The 17,739-nt window shown below is 19.6% G+C and overlaps 5 protein-coding genes across 5 annotated transcripts; 3 read left to right on the forward strand and 2 right to left on the reverse strand. All coding sequences in view use genetic code 6, as the record gives it.

The window, feature by feature from the left end:
- Positions 1–2,258: 2,258 nt before the first annotated feature.
- Positions 2,259–4,397, reverse strand: TTHERM_001498868 (kinase domain protein; the record flags this gene model as incomplete). Its single annotated transcript, XM_012799485.1, has 9 exons — positions 2,259–2,504; positions 2,565–2,622; positions 2,670–2,997; positions 3,053–3,071; positions 3,141–3,260; positions 3,326–3,384; positions 3,452–3,628; positions 3,723–4,064; positions 4,259–4,397. The coding sequence occupies 9 exons, from the start codon at positions 4,395–4,397 to the stop codon at positions 2,259–2,261; spliced, it is 1,488 nt and encodes a 495-aa protein (XP_012654939.1).
- A 2,267-nt stretch (positions 4,398–6,664) lies between these two features.
- TTHERM_001498869 (hypothetical protein) lies at positions 6,665–6,977 on the forward strand (the record flags this gene model as incomplete). Its single annotated transcript, XM_012799486.1, has 2 exons — positions 6,665–6,875; positions 6,928–6,977. The coding sequence occupies 2 exons, from the start codon at positions 6,665–6,667 to the stop codon at positions 6,975–6,977; spliced, it is 261 nt and encodes an 86-aa protein (XP_012654940.1).
- Positions 6,978–10,848: 3,871 nt separating this feature from the next.
- Positions 10,849–11,052, reverse strand: TTHERM_01498870 (hypothetical protein; the record flags this gene model as incomplete). Its single annotated transcript, XM_001029471.1, has 1 exon — positions 10,849–11,052. The coding sequence occupies one exon, from the start codon at positions 11,050–11,052 to the stop codon at positions 10,849–10,851; it is 204 nt and encodes a 67-aa protein (XP_001029471.1).
- A 43-nt stretch (positions 11,053–11,095) lies between these two features.
- On the forward strand, positions 11,096–11,368 carry TTHERM_01498880 (hypothetical protein; the record flags this gene model as incomplete). Its single annotated transcript, XM_001029472.1, has 1 exon — positions 11,096–11,368. The coding sequence occupies one exon, from the start codon at positions 11,096–11,098 to the stop codon at positions 11,366–11,368; it is 273 nt and encodes a 90-aa protein (XP_001029472.1).
- Positions 11,369–12,749: 1,381 nt separating this feature from the next.
- On the forward strand, positions 12,750–16,704 carry TTHERM_01498890 (kinase domain protein; the record flags this gene model as incomplete). The annotated part of the gene is made up of 15 exons (XM_001029473.3): positions 12,750–12,791; positions 12,846–12,889; positions 13,106–13,192; positions 13,355–13,438; positions 13,535–13,624; positions 13,944–14,033; positions 14,271–14,360; positions 14,496–14,579; positions 14,706–14,795; positions 15,033–15,122; positions 15,211–15,303; positions 15,612–15,704; positions 15,911–16,000; positions 16,167–16,259; positions 16,542–16,704. The coding sequence occupies 15 exons, from the start codon at positions 12,750–12,752 to the stop codon at positions 16,702–16,704; spliced, it is 1,323 nt and encodes a 440-aa protein (XP_001029473.3).
- Positions 16,705–17,739: the final 1,035 nt, after the last annotated feature.

The following is a 17,739-nucleotide window of genomic DNA, read 5'->3' on the forward strand; positions in this document are numbered from 1 at the left end:
TTTAAAATCAAAAGATTACTGTCTATTTTTTAATTATTAATGATACAATAATTTAAGTTTTAAAATATAATAAGCTAATTCATACCCACTAATTCATATAATAAACTCATTTTTTCACTATCTGATACTTCTAAATCGCAAATATTATATTACATGCTTTTCACAATTTTATAAAACTCATTAATTATTATTTATTTCACTAAAATTATTACATGTCCCTGTTAATACTAAATAATTTAAATCAGCAATTTCTAAAAAAAATAATAATCAAATAATATTACTCTCTAATTGATTATTTAGATAATTATTTATTTATAAATCATTCTTTAAAATATTTATTACAATCTATTTTCCAATAATATAGCTTTTTCATCTCTTATTAATATAAATTTTACACTCTATTTTAAATATGAAAGTTAATCCAGCATTTATTTTCTCATCAAAAATCATTCTAAATATTCATTACTTGCTATTTTGAATATGAAAGTTAATTCAGCATTTATTTTATTATCAAAAATAATGTTAAATACAAGAAATAGGCATAATATTAAAATATCTTAATTTAGAGTAAATAATACTAAGAAATGTTAATATATTTATTTATTTTTTCAAAATTAAAATTTGTTCAAAATTAATTTAAATTTAAAAATTCATTAGCTTCGATATTTATTTTTAGAATATTAATAATTTTTTAAATTTTATAATCTACAATATTTTAAATATTAATTAGATTATTAAATTTTACAATAAACAATATTCAAAAATATCATTTACAACAATCACTCAAAATAAGATATCTTAATAAAAGTAGATATTTCCTATATAATCCAAAAATTATTCTTAAATATTAATTACATCCTATTTTGAATTTGAAAGTTGATTCAGCATTTATTTTCTCATCAAAAATCATTCTAAAATATTAATTAATTACGTCGCTATTTTGAATATGAAAGTTAATTCAGCATTTATTTTCTCATCAAAAATCATTCTAAAATATTAATTAATTACATGCTATTTTGAATATGAAAGTTAATTCAGCATTTATTTTCTCATCAAAAATCATTCTAAAATATTAATTAATTACTCGCTATTTTGAATATGAAAGTTAATTCAGCATTTATTTTCTCATCAAAAATCATTCTAAAATATTAATTAATTACTTGCTATTTTGAATATGAAAGTTAATTCAGCATTTATTTTCTCATCAAAAATCATTCTAATATATTAATTAATTACCCACTATTTTGAATATGAAAGTTAATTCAGCATTTATTTTCTCATCAAAAATCATTCTAAAATATTAATTACTTGCTATTTTGAATATGAAAGTTAATTCAGCATTTATTTTCTCATCAAAAATCATTCTAAAATATTAATTAATTACGTGCTATTTTGAATATGAAAGTTAATTCAGCATTTATTTTCTCATCAAAAATCATTCTAAAATATTAATTAATTACATCCTATTTTGAATATGAAAGTTAATTCAGCATTTATTTTCTCATCAAAAATCATTCATTCTAAAATATTAATTAATTACTTGCTATTTTGAATATGAAAGTTAATTCAGCATTTATTTTCTCGCCAAAAATCATTCTAAAATATAAATTACGTGCTATTTTGAATATAAAAGTTAATTTTAAGCATTTCCTGATAAAAAAATTACATGCTATTTTGAAAATATAAGTAAATTTAGTATTTTTTAGGGAAGGGATGAGAGTTTACAATCTATATTAGAGAAATGATAAATAAAGTAATAGCTATAGATAAAAATGAGACCCTCTAAAAGAATATGATTATGAATTTATGATCATGATTTTCAAAGTAATTTACTTCCTTTTAAATAAAAAATATTTTGTAATATTGAAATTGACTGAATAAAATTACATCTTTTTTTGTGTGCTAAATTAAATAGGTTAAGGAAATTTTAAAAAAATAATTAAAGGTTAATCAATATACTTGCTATTGAAATATGATATTATATTAATTATCTAGCAATTGAAGGAATTTACTTTCTAAAGAATTTTTAAATGGAAGATTATCAAGGTTTTACAAATTTAAATAAATTAATTACTAGCTATTCAATTTTTTTAAGTGAATGATAATCTTTTAAAGTTAATAAATATTTTTGAAAAGGAATTAATTACATTCTATTTTTTATAAAATTAAAATTAATTAATTTTTTTGCTGATGAAAAATTTTTACTTTCTTTTTAATAATATTTTTATTGGTTTCTGTTAAAAACTTATTTTTTGAATTCAAAGTTAGTTTTTTTCTTGGGAATTCATCTTTCTTTTCTTTTCCTATTTATTAATTTCTTAAAAAATAATATGTTACTAGTTCGTCGTCTTCATCGTTGGCATCATCATAATCTAAGGTTAATTCATTAACTAATTTTAAGATTATTCTAATTAGGTTAATAAAGCTTTAATTGTTTTTTCTTATTCACTAATTTGTTATTATAGTTAAAGATTTATTTTCTATAACTCTTCTATTTTTGCCTCCTTTTTTAAGAATTATTTTGAATAAATTGAGGATATTTTGAGTAAAAATAAAAAATTAACATATTATCTTTTTTGATGATCTTCTTTCAACTCTTAGTTTAAGGCTTGTTCATTTTTACTTTAAAAAAATCAATGAAAGAGATAGATTAGAATAAACAAACATACATGATTGGATAAAACTTGTTAGAAAAATCTTTAACAAACTCAATTTAATTTTTGAGTGAACTTGTGAACTGTTGAGTGTTTCCATCTATCATCTCAATAAGCATGTCATCTAACTAAAATTCAAAAGAAATAATTCCCTTTAAAATAATTAAAGCCTCTTTAATAGGCATTCTATTCTTTGGAACAAAATTAGTTAATCCTTCAATAATATTATTAAGCTATTTGTGATAAACAAAATTTTTAAATTCATTATCATAATTCAATTTTTTGTGCTTATTTGATATCATATTAATATCTATTCCCTAGACCATTGTATAAATTAGATACCCTTTTTAATAATTTATTTAAATAAAAACAAATAATATTTTTTGTTCATAATATACCTAAAGAACATGCTTCACTCTGTTTAAATTAATAAATAAAATAAATATTAATTAGCTTTTAGTGAAATAATTTAAATAAAATATTTACTCTATTGCTTGGTTGTTGTCTCACAGTCACGCCTAATTTTTAATATTCATCATAATAAACCTTACCGAATAGATCAGCTGGGTCATAACACTCTGGTGCTTGATACAAGAAGTTTCCCATCTTTCATTTTTTTGAATTGAATTATTTGAATACCACTTTAATATGATAAAAATATTAGTGCATACATATTGATTGATCGCATAACCAGATTTATTTGTTAGGTTATCTGCTAAACCAAAATCAGCTATTTAATTAATTAATATATTTTATAGAAAATCAATCAAGTTTGTTTGTATTTGTTAAAAATTTACAAACAACTGCATTTCCATGGTAGTCAATTAAGATATTATCCATTTTCAGGTCATTAACAAGACAGCTCTTAGAGTGAATGTAGTAGAGACCTTGAGCAATATCATTAGCGTATTTGATTGCTGATATTTCATTCAGTCTTTTGTTTTAGTTCCTTTCTAAAATTTAGGTGAGAGTTCCTTTTTATTTATAGCATTTAGTTTGGTGTTAAAAACTTTCAATTAAGCGGTTTAATTAATTTTAAAATAATTTAGTATTATTTATTATTTGTACCTTAACACTCAGTTAGAACTAAGTAACTAAATTATTATCCTTCAAATTAATCTAAAAGTCTGACTACATATGGAGAGTCTCTACATTTTTGGAGTATTTCTACTTCTTGTCTCACTCTATTGTTCAGATCTTCGTCAAGATTTCCAAAAGAATCTCTAACTTAAACACCTTTGATAGCATACCTCATGTTAGTTTTAGAATTTTTTGCTAACAAAACTAATCCCTACTATCCCTATCCTAAAAACCTAAAATCAGAGTACCCTTTTTTAGTTAATTCGCTTTTCATAGTCTAATAAATTAAAGTTTATTAAGGCTTTAACTTAGGTTCTTAGATATCAGAAACTTTTGTTAATTAAGATAAAATTTGATTAGAACTAAGACAGTGTAAATGATTAAATCGATGGTTTGATTTTATTTTCACATATTAAATGTTTAAGTTTTTAATAATATCTACATGAAAGTTTTAAAATTTAAATATTAATAATTATCAATCAATTCATTCATAAAAATTAAATATTAATTTAAATATATTTTACTGACTAACTCAGGTTTATCGAGCATTTAGAGACCTTTCATTTTATACATCTCTTTGATTTTTTTCCTGTTTTGAAGATGCATAGCAAGCTTATATTTAGCTTCTTAAGATCCTACAAGATTTTAGCTGATTGTATCCATTTTTTAATATTTCAATATTTTTTTTTCTAACAAATTAATCTGAATTAATTAATTATGTACCAATAAACAAAATTCGTTAAGTTTTTAAATGTTTATTTTTTGTTAAAATCTGATATAAATTAATTAAATTATCTCATAAAAGAATATTTGACATATTAAAATTTTCATTCATAAAAATTGTATAAATACGCATTAAATATTAGATCATTTTATGAATAAGATTTAAATATCTCAACTTGCCATCATTTCAATCACGAAATATTGCAAAATGACATAATAAATAAAGTTAGCAGACTAGCAAGCACGTAAGATAAAGCAAGAAAAAAAACAATGAAACAATTCAAAGCTTTAATAATACAAAGAAGAAAGAAGCTTAGGACTAAGGCTGTTTGTTAGTCATTATTGCAGTAATTGACCATATATACAGCTTTACATTTTAAACTAAATAATAGTTATCATTAAAAGTTATTTAAGTCTTCAAAATAATAAAAATATGAATAAATGGAACAATAATTTTAAAGTAGCAAAACCAAAATATAATTTATAACATAGATGATTTAACAAATGAAGCTTAGATGTAAACATTTTTGCAAATTTTGCTCTAAAATACAATAAAATTTAAGACTATAAACAGATATTAACTTTTTCAAGCCTAATTTCTAAACTAGAACGTATTACAATACCCTTTTCTTTTATAAATATGGTAAAGGATTATCTTATTTTCAAATATTGAGAGCCAATCAACAAAGCACATATGTAATTGCTGAAATAGACACTATAAGTAACTCATATTAGATAATATACCTCACCATTTTTTTACAAAAATAACATAGTAAGTAAATAATAAATAACCCAAAAAAGCAAATACTTTTTCTTTCATCTTCTTTGAAGTTTCCTCAAAAAGTTAATTTTTGAATAAAGGATTAGCGGATAATAAAATATATTTGATATGAAGAACCAATAACCTGAAAAATATGCTACAATAGCTAAGTAAATCTTTTTTTGTGCCTTAAATCTACTCTAAAGTTAGAAGCTCGCTATAAATAAGCTGTATCTTTTACTGAAATATCCATAAAACTTGTATTATTAATAATGCATAAATTTATGTCATTTTTTGAATATGGCAAATAAATTACTAAAAAAGCTAATTTTCGCATGCATTATTTAATAAAAAGAGCTTTGATGTAGTTATATGTACAGCCATTTTAGTATAATTTAGTTATGAAACATACTATCCATAAATATTTTTTATTGAAAGAAATGGTCTTCTATCTATATCAAAATAATAAATAGAGAGCAATTAGAATATTTAACAGAATCTTAATTTTCCTCCTCGTTTGTTATGATTAAGTAAGTGTCTATTTGATTTTTCTTTAAGTAGAGTTTTATTTAAAAGAAAACACATTTATATTATAGTTAATCAAGCTCACATAAAATGAAATATTCGAATTTGAATAGTCAAAAAAACAAATATGGTTGAAAAATAAATTCTAAAATATGAATAATGAATAGTAAGTTTATCATAAAATAAATAAGCGAAGAGATTATAATACCTTTCAAGACTATTTATAGCACTTTTAGGAACAAGCAGCTATAAATTATATTAACATAATAAATAAAAATTAAATAAATTTATTCATTAAAACCTTTTTTTATTATTTTTAAAATAAAATTTAAAATGTTTATATATTTTTATTTTTTATAATAGTTTATTATTTAGAATATTTTGTTTTTATTTTAGTTGAAATCAAATAAAAGTATTGAATAGAATTGCATATTCAAATGATTTTGAATTTGTATTGATAAATTATTAATGTAAATTCATCAAAATTTTAATAACTTCAAATAGGATCTGTATGTGGCGAATTAGATATTTTTATTAATATCCTTTATCTTTTTTCTGGCTCTTTTCATAATCATTTAATTGAGTGGTGAAAAATTGAAGAATATTAGATTAAATGTGAAAAAATAAAAGCAATAGAAGAAAATCCAAAATCATGAGTTTTTAATTCATCATCTTATATTTAAGTAATATAATAGAGTGATAAAAGAATCAACATAGTAAGTCTTTCTTCCTTTGGGAAAGCTCTTATGAGAGGGAGATACTCTGATAATCGAATCAGTTACTCAGTAATGCAGGTATAATGTATAGTAAGATGGCGGGTTTCTTACCTGTCTAAACTATAATTCGGTGGATCTGACCTTCCTATCTGCTGTATTATCTTCTCTTTTCACTTTATCAGATTTCCTATTCGTACTTGGTAATAATGATTGCAGCAGCATTATTGAGTACTCTATAGCTTGATCGCAATAAATTTTTATACTCGTCTGATAAGTGGAATAAAATTAGTTAATTAGTTGAGGTAGCGAATAGCTTACCTCAATTCATTTTCTGCTTTTTTGAGGGTTTTAGTAAAATAAAATGCCATATATTTGTTTTTAATTAATTGATTAATTATTTAGCTAGGCTAAGTAGAAGTAAGAAATTTCAAAAAGTAATTAAATTTAATTGAATTAAAATATATAATAGAAAATAATGAATAGGGCCAACAGGAACATCGATTAAATTTTTTGGATTGAGTCTTTATTGTAAATTTATTGGGATTGAAAAAATGATAGATAAAAAGGTTGAAAAATATAGAAAAAATAAGGTATTTAAATAGCATAATAGCTTTAAAAAGAGATTTTTTTAAAAATAAAGTGTATTTTATTTATTTTTATATGATATTATTTTATTTTTATAAAATTTTATAAGAGATAAATTAGTTTATTTTTTATGAAATGTTATTTTTTTGAATGTCGTCTACTAAAATTGTTAACTTTATTATAAACTGCTGCTTAAAAATTAATTATACTAAGAGCTTATAATATGTTACATTTAATTAGATAAATATTTTATTAGAATATGTTATTTTTTATCAATTAAAACATATTATAAAGGGTAAAGCTAAATTATAATAGATATTTTACTTAGTTTTAGATAGCAAAGAGTTCTTCATTAATTAATTATAAAGGAAACTAAATTTTTTGATTGATATTTTCATTTAGTTTTTCTAAACTTAAAATACATGTTATTATACTTAAAAGAATCAAAAATTGAATACTAAAAAAGCTTTTTTTTTTATTGCTTAATAAAAGAAGAAGAATAAAAAAATATTTTTTAAATTAAAATAAAATTACAAATTTCATTAAAGCTTATAAAATAAAAATCACCCACCGAGGGGCTCGAACCCTCGACCACCAGCTTAAAAGGCTGGCGCTCTACCGACTGAGCTAGACGGGTTTATTAGTAGCTCTAGATTAATTTTCAAAGAGTTTTATTGAACTAATTTTACTTATTTGCTAACACTTAGTAATTTATTTGTTTGTATTTTGTAAAAATAATCTAATCTCTATCTATATATTTAATTTAATCAGAAAAGAATCTGTAATATAAATAACTATTAATTAATTAAAAATAATAAAAATCACCCACCGAGGGGCTCGAACCCTCGACCACCAGCTTAAAAGGCTGGCGCTCTACCGACTGAGCTAGACGGGTTTTGTATTAATAATTTTACAATTTTAAGTAACTTTTATAAATAAAATATTTTCAAAAGGATTTTTTGAGAAATATTGTGAATATAATTTTCAAAATAATTTAATATTTTAGAGTTACTAATTTAATTTTTAATCGTTTTCATCAATTTCACCTAAAAATTATAAAGAGATTAAAAACAGATTTTATTATTAAAACATTGATAAAAAGCTATGCTTTTATAAATAGAAATATTAAGTCAAATTATATTAATTAATTAATTTGTAAGTTTAAAGACAAAAGCTTAAATAATCTAATTTAAGGTCTGATTATCATCAGTTTTCAGCACTTTCTTGAACTATTTATTTTTAGACAAACAATAATATTTTATTTGATAGTTTTTATTCAAATTACTGCTATCAATTAAATATGATATAAAATAATTTCTTTAAAACTGGGATAATTAAAATGTCAGATACGGTTTAAAATTAAATTTGAGGGTTGATAGTAGAAATTCTTTTCTAAAAGTCTTAACCCTTTCAGTAGGCGATAATTATATATTTACCTTTATCTGTTTTAATAAATAAGTTTTTTGTTTTTTTTTAGAAAAAAAATATAGAGACAATTCATTAAAAGAAATATATCAATGATAAAATAGACTGAAACACCACTTTAGATGGATGCTTAATAAATAAGGTCGATTTTCGAGAAAAAAAATTAAAAAATAAATAAAGTACTAAATAATTAAATAAAAATTTTTTAAGAACCTTAATTAAAGAATTAAAAATTAGGTAAGTATGATATTAAAGTAAAATAAATGAAATTTTCTGCAATTCCTGATATATTAAGATGAAGGTAAACATTTTTTAAAAAAGTTATTTTTATTCAGACTTAAAATAACTTGGTAAAAGCTTTTTTGCCTGACTTAAAATAAAGAGTAGAATCTACAGCAATTTTTAAAATATCAACAATTTTGATAATTATTTTATTCAAGACAAGTTACAATAATAAAATTTAAAATATTTTTTGCGTTAAATATAATAAATGTATCAATTACAGTTACTTTATATAAAAGCAATAGTATATTTAACATATTACTAATGATTCATTACATATATTAAATTATTAATATAATTTTCTATATTTTTAAATATTTACTTCAAATTCTTATATTAGTTATTACAAAAATCCCTGTTTAAGTAAATATATGTTATATCTCCTAATTTTAGCAAAAAAGATGCTTAGAAAATGCCTTAATTAATTAATTAATTAGCATTTATAGTAAATCAGTTCTAAATAATAAAATTCTGGTAGCAAATCTTTAAAGGATATGTTGGAAACTTTTTTAATCAGAGTTTTATGAATGATAGATTATAAATGGTTTACATATGGCAATTACTTTATAATTAAATCAGTGTTTTCTATTTATATTTAATTTAATTAATCTAGTAATATTTTAAGTATTATGTTTTCAAATTTTTATAAGATGAAAAAATAAATATTATGAATAGTTTTAATTTTTTTATGTAATTATTATAATTATCTTATTAATTTTATTCATTTCTGCATAAAATCAAACATTAAAAAAATTATTTAAAGTAAAATTAATCTTTGAATAAAGAATTTATTTTAAATGATAAAAATACATTTAATTACTTGAAGATAAAATGAATAAATAAAATATCTCTTTAAGAAATCTTAAATAATTAAACAAATCAACAATTTCTTTTTATCATTTTTATTTGAAAAAATTCGCCGACACTAGGATTCGAACCTAGAATTGAAGAGTTAGAGGATTCCGTGATACCGTCGTAATTACTATTTCACCATGCCGGCTTTTAAATAAAAAATCAAATATAATTCTATTTATATTTATTATAAAACAAAAATTAATTTCTTAAAAATATTTTTAAAATGGCATTAATCATATTTTTTATGATTTAAGAAATTAAACATTTTTTTTTTTAAATAAAAATTTAAATTACCTAGACAGACAATTTGGTTAGTGTTTGAATTATTTTTAGAATTAATATAAATAGTTAAAATTATTTAAGTTATTTCTTGTTTTTAACAAATTAATAATGTTAATTTAAATTGGTTAATTTTTTTATTACTTAAATTTATTAAAATTTTATAAAAGATATGTCTGTCGTCTTAGCTATTTTATTTAAAATTCATCAATAATATTTTATAAATTAAATAAAACTACAATAAATTAGTACAAAAAATTTCGATTTAATAATTTTTTTGAAAAATGTTTTATGTTTTTTGTTCAAGAATTTTATTTATTTATTTTAGTTTATTTTAAAATTATTTTTTTAAATTTAGATATATTCCATTTACAGAATTTTATTATTATTTAAATTTAAATTCTTTATATCAATAAATAGTTCAAAACTTATTATAAATTTTTTCTTAAACATCTAAAAAAGGGAAAATATGTTATTATAGTACCTTCAATAATATTTTTTATGATTTAAGAAATTTAAGCATTTCTTTAAATAGAAATTTAAATTACCTAGACAGAAAATTAGTTTAGTGTTTGAATTATTTTTAGAATTAATATAAGCAATTAAAATTATTTAAGTTATTTCTTATTTTTAATAAATTAATAATGTTAATTTAAATTGGTTAATTTTTTTATTAATTAAATTTTATAAAATATATGTCTGTCTTAGCTATTTTATTTAAAATTCATCTATAATATTTTATAAATTAAATAAAACTACAATAAATTAGTACAAAAAATTTCGATTTAATTTTTTTTTGAAAAATATTTTGTGTTTTTTGTTCAAGAATTTTATAAATATATTCTAAAATAACTTTTATAATGGAAAGTATTATAAATTAAGATTAATTTTTATTATTTTTTTAAAAAAAATAAAATTTTTTATTTTATAGTGATTATAATTAATTTAGAAAGAATCGAATAACTCAATGAAATTTTAATTTAACTTTTTAAAAATTGAATTGAATTTAATTAATATTCTAAAGTAAAGGCTATTTTTAAAGAATAATAAATTATTAGAAATTAAATTTACTTAAATGTAATCGAGATGCTAACTAAAGTAAAGAAGGGACAACAAATTTCTTTTGTTAGTTTTGTAAAAAATACTATTCAGAAAAAAGTTCAACCATTTTTTAGAATAGTAGATTGCTATATTGCTAGATATTTTTCATAATGAAAAACTTTGAAAGAAATTAATCAGTTGAATTATGCAAATAAAGTTTAGATTTAAATAACTGTGGAGATATTTCTAGGGTAACAACAATCAGACGCTATTATCAGATATTTTTAGATTATGTTTACTCTTATGCTTTATAAAAAAATTAGGAGCTTTACTACAAAGATGATGAGCTAGAAATAGATGACTTTATTTTATAAAAAAAATAAGGAAAGGCAAGAAATATGCCTATCTACCTAGATAAATAATTTAATTAAATTTTTTTGTGAAAGTCAAAAAGTAATTTTGTTAAAATAATAGAACATTTTAATTAATAATAATAATAAATTATAAAATATATTAAATTAATTATAGGAAATATTAAATATATTAAACACTGTATTAAATATATTATTTAATTAATTACCTAAAATATTATAATATATTAAAATTCTTTATATAAACGATGTAAAATAATTAATTTATTTTAAATGATAACAATGAATTAAGCTTTGGTTTTGACTAAATTTATTAAAAGAATATTAAATTTAAACAAGAATATATTTAACAAGATATATTGATTGTACTAATAATGTCAAATGTAATTAAAATAATATTTTAAGGATTTACTTATTGATAGAAAATAATCTTATTTGAATTACTGGAAGGAAAAATAATTAATTTGGCCAGAATTAACTAAATTCGCTAAATAATAATTATAAACACCAATGAATTTTGCTCATTACGAAAGGCTCTTCAGCAGATGTGGTTTAATTGACATTTATTTTAAAAATAGAATTTTACCATAAAATCTTGAAAAATTAATACTTCTAAAAAAAACTTACCTTAATTTAAATAAAAATTGTGATTAAATTAAAAATTCAGCCCAATTAAAAAATTAGTGATGATTGAGAACAAAAAAATTTTAATAAATAATTTAATAATCTTTTGAAATATCACAAATCATGATATCATTTAACTTTGGTGATATTTCAAATTCAGGAAGAGCTATATAATCAAATTCAAAAAGCATTCATACCTAATAAATAACAAGTATATAATTATTAATTTTCCAACTAATACATAGGGATGGATATTAATTATCAATTTTTATATTTTTGTTATGTTATTCTTAACCTTTTGATTATTTATGTAAGATTTGTCAAGAATAATTTTTTTTTTTTGAAATTCATTAAAAGATTTGCTAAAATATAAGATTGGAAAAAATTATTTTAATTATCATTCACTAATGTTAATTTAGTTGGGTAATAAATATTGAAGATTTAATGTATTATGTATTTTACTTTCAAATAATAAATCATAAAAGATCTTTTTTATTGATATTTTTAAAAATGGTTTATACTTCTAATCATATTCATTTTAGTAGTTTATTCTTCTTTAAAGTGTTTAAAGATTGATTTGAAATGAAGTATGTCACATTTTAAAAGCATTAATTACCTTATTATATTATCTTTTATATTAAAGAGTTATACATTCTCAATGTTAATTATAAATTGAATTTGATTAATTTTGTTTTAAATAAAAAGGCGCTAAAGTATTAGAATTAATTGCTTACATATCCTTTAAATTAAAAAATGAAAAAAAAATTAAAATAAATCAAAATTGCTCATAAAAATATTAAAAAGAAAAAAAAGAAATAAAGAAAAAAAGATGCTATTTTAAGACAATTAAAGATTCAGCTACCTAAATAGAGTTAGATTATTTTTAATAATTATCCTCAACATTTCCATATTTTAATATTTAAAGTTTATAGGAAATTACTTTACAGCTGGTGAAAAAAATGTCAAAAAGTAAACAATCTTTAAAATATCAATGATAACTCATTAGCTTAACTTTATTTGGATTGATTTTATCTCCTTCACATAAACTTATTTTTATATTTTTATTACAAATTTCATTTATAAAATTGATGATAAATAATATTTATTTATCTATATATCTTTATTTAACTTTAAATAATCTTTATTAAAGAAGAATTTTTTACAACTTTATTAAATGAAAAATAGGTCAAAAAAACAGAGCGTGTTTAAATTGGGTGAACCTAAAACTAAACTAAAATGCTTCAATGTTAAAAATTTAGAGCTTGACTTTAGGTAAGACAATTATTGTTATTTTATTTATAATACATCTCACATCATAGTATTATATGAATGAAAGTAATGCCTAACTAAAAAAATAACTAAAATTATCTTATAAATTGCAATCTATCTGGTTAAATTTAATTATTAAATTGATAATCTTTAATAAAAATTAAGATTAAACGATATTTCAAACTTGAGTACTTTTAGCTTAGCCTTACCAAGCTTTTAGAATATCTAGGTCTTAGATCTCAATTTGGGGTATAAATATTTAAACAATTATTTGATATTTTAATCAATAAAATTTTATTTGAAACTATAAAGTAAAATTTTTTATATTTCTAAAATATAAAATAGTGCAAATAGGATTAAAGACAAGGACATTCCACTTTTATCATCTTCTATAATTAAATGTGAAAAACTGTAGAAGTTGACTCTTGATCTCTAGTAAAATAATATGATTTTAATATCTTTATTTATTTAAGATGATTTGAATTTAATTCATTTTAAAATTTTAGCAGAAAAGACTTCTTTATTAGAAAATATTTTATCTTTTTATTCATGCTAATTTTAATTCATTTAATTTTTATAATTGATGCTTTTCAACCAATTTGAAGGTCATACAATTTTTATGCTAACAGTGGACAAACAAATAGATATTTTAAAACTTCAAATTAAAGCAATCTAAAATTATATATATTTTTAACTTAATTGAAAATTGAATAATTTATTTATTTTAGGAAATTAAATATAATTTATTTAAAAGAATGAACAGTTTCAAAGATTAAAGCTTATCTAGTTTAGGATCTGGCTTAGCTCAATGCCCTAATCTTTCTTACTTAGCCCTAGATCTTAGGTAAATACAGCTTTATTTTTACTTAAAAAAAAAAACTGAAAAACTGTAATTCCTTTAACTGAATGCTTGATAAATTTGTTAATATGAAAATATTTAATTTATTTTAAAAAAATAAATTTAATTTATAAGAATTTATCTACAAATTTTAATTAGTAGAGGAATTATGGTAAGAATTAAATGAATAAATTTATTTTACTCTTTTATATTTATCTTAAATTTTCTAAATTCATATTATAGGCTCAATAATTTTGATGATGCTGTTTATTCTAGCTTAGGATAAGCTTTAGCCAAATGCACGTTGCTGTCTACTTTTATATTGGATCTTAGGTAAAAATATAAATAATTTTTATTAATTTATTTAAATAAATAATATGAATAAATATTTACAAATTAGAAAGAAGATTTTTGAAATTAAAATATTTATAAATAATATCATTTAAATCATTTTTTTAATATAAATAGGAGACTCAGTAATAGAAATGTATATAAAATAGCTTCTGCTCTTGATAATAAAAATAATCTAAAGAACCTAATTCTAAAACTTGAGTGATCAATATATATAAATTTATTTATTTATTAAAATTTTCCACCTATTTTATATTATTTTTACATATTAAAGAATTTATTTATAACTATTTTATTCAATAATTAAATTATTTTTACTTGATTTAGCTAAAACAAAATTGGAAATGATGGAGCTTAATATCTATTCTCTTAATTAGCTAAATGTATCAACCTTGAAAGCTTGACACTTTAACTTTCGTAAAGTTATTCTTCTATCTATTTATCATTTATTTATTTGCTTGCTTTTTTCAAATCAATTATTTTTTATCAATCTAAAAATTAACTAAATTTACTCGAAATAATTTTTTTATTTTTTAAAATTATTTTTAATCAAACAATTCTAAATTGAATTTTAAATTTGTTTTAAAATTTTTAATTTTTTATTAATTACCTTAAATGATGAGTTTAATCTATTAAATTTTGAAAATAATAAAGCTTTGTTATGATGGAAGATTAAGTTACCTCTAGTTTTAGCTTTTGTTTCTAGAAATTAACCAATCTAAGACTATTAGATCTTAATCTTAGGTAAACATATTTCATAATTATATGTTTTAAAATCTATTTTATGTTTAGAAGATTTTAAAATTTATCATACTTTGTTAAATTATAATAGTTACAATAATCTTAAAGGAGGCAAACTCGTCTCAAGCTTAGGTCATGCTATAACAAAATTCAGTCACATCACAACTTTGAAGCTTGATTTGAAGTAATTAAAATTTATATTTTTATTCCTTTTATCTCAGAATAAAATCTGAAAATGAGCTGTTGTTATCGAAGTCATTTAACTATTTATTTAATAATACAATATAGTAGCAAATAAAAATTCAATTTGCTTATATTTATTTTCACAAAAACAATTTAATGCTTTCATATAGGTTTTAGTTTAAGATGTATAATTCCATAAAAAATATTAAACTATGAATGATTTTAAGTAAGAAATAAACAAGGAAGTTTAACTATTTTTTAATTATTTGGTTTCAATTAAGATTCTTATTTAATTATTTTATATAAAAGATCTTTGAATTTAGAGGATGGGAAATGCTTAACTGATTTAGGAGTTAGAATCGCTTCATGTGATAATCTCTCAAATTTGGAAGTTGATCTTGAGTAAAAATTTTGATTTATAAAAAAAAATACTTGCTTGTATTTTTTAAATTGCTTCTTTAAATAAACAAAACTGCCTTAATTTTGATTAAAGGATTTGCAATTAAAATATAACTTTAAAACAAGAGTCAAATAACTATTTTTCCTTTTCATAAGTTTATTATTCAACATAAATTGATTAAATTTTTATTATAAATAATTAATTTCAGAAACACTTATATTGAAGGCTATAACGTTTCGATATTTTTTTCAACTTTAAGCAAAAGTGTCAGTCTCTCATGCTTGAAACTCTTCCTAATGTAAAAAGAAGTTTATTAATTAAAATTATAAAAGAAAAGATAAATTATTTACTTTTTAATAATTGAAAAATTTATTTTGTAGTTTATAATTTATCTATCATTTATCAAAATTAAAATTCTTCTAATATAATTCTTATATTTGTTTAATACTTTATTAAATAAAAAGGAGTTGCAATACAGAAAATGATGAGTTTATAATTTAAATCGCCAAAACTTTAGAAAAATTAAAAAATATCTCAAATTTAACTTTGGATCTTGGGTAAATTAAATATTTTACTTCTTTTACTTATAATTTAGCATAACACATACAGTTTCTTATTATTTACCTTATTTTCACTACTATTTACTGTTGTATTTAGTTGTAAAATTTGAATAGTAAATTTGAAATTTTTCGAAAATCAAAAAACATTTGATTGACTTAATAAAATAAGATATTTAAAATAAAAATTACATTAAATTATAATAAACTAAAGCCTTTTTTACTATCAAGATTATCCATGCTTGGTTTTAATTTTATATTTTTAATTCAATTTATCAAAAGGGATAATGAAATTTAGGATTAAGGTTTGAATAAGTTGGCTTTAGCTTTAAAAAAATGCCAAAAAATTGAATCTTTGACTTTAAATTTGGAGTAAAAAAATATTTATTCATTCATTTTATAAAATTAATCAACCAATAATTAAAAGGAATAATTCATTTGGTGATAAAGGTGTTGCTAATTTAGCTAAATCGTTGTCTAAGTTTCATAATCTAAAATTTTTGGATTTGAATTTAGCGTAAATAAAACAAATTTATTTGTTTATAAAATATCTAATTGAGTATTTTTTTATTAGATTAGCTAATAAAATAATTACTCAAGATTCATTTTTTTTATTTTCTTTAAAATTTATATTTATTAATTTAGCGATAACGAGTTTAATCTTGATGAAAATACTTTTTAAAGATAACTTAGAAAGCTGCAAAGGTTAATCAAATATCAATATTTTCTTTATTATTGATTCGGTCAAATAAATATACTCTCTTTATCAATTAAACTTATTCATATTGAAAAATAAAAAATATGTATTAATTTGATGTCTTATTACATTTTAACAAAACAACTTAATATTTTTGTGTAATTTTTAAAACTCTAACCATAAACTTTTATTTTTTAGATTAATTAATTTTCCTAATATATTTAATAGTTTAACAAAAAAACAATATAATATATTAGGAAAAGTTAATTATATTATAAAAAATTAAATATTAAACACCATATTTATTTCTTGAATATTATTCACCATAACCATCAAATATTTTGAGATTTTTTTGTTCAGAATTCTAAAAGTAGAAAATCCAAGTTTCTTATATGAATTTAAGAATATAATGTGAAATTTAAATTTAATTAATTAATTAATTCTATTATATATAAATATAATTTGCATATATTATATTTTTCTGTGTCAATATTAATAATAATACTATTTTATGCTAAATAATATTTATCATTAAAATTTATTTATGTCTTCATATTAGTAAAAATATGAATAAATGGCCCAATAATTTTTAAAGTAGAAATATCAACAAGTAATTTATAACATAGTTGATTAAATAAATGAAACTTAGATGTAATCATTTTTGCTAATTTTGTTGTAAAGTACAATAAAATTTAAGACTATAAAAAGATTATTAACATTTTCTAGTCTACTTTCTAAATTAGAACTTATTAAAAGACCCTTTTCTTTTATAAAAAAAATTTA

The sequence above is a fragment of the Tetrahymena thermophila genome (genome assembly GCF_000189635.1).
Source record: "Tetrahymena thermophila SB210 genomic scaffold scf_8254465, whole genome shotgun sequence".
Classification (NCBI taxonomy): domain Eukaryota; phylum Ciliophora; class Oligohymenophorea; order Hymenostomatida; family Tetrahymenidae; genus Tetrahymena; species Tetrahymena thermophila.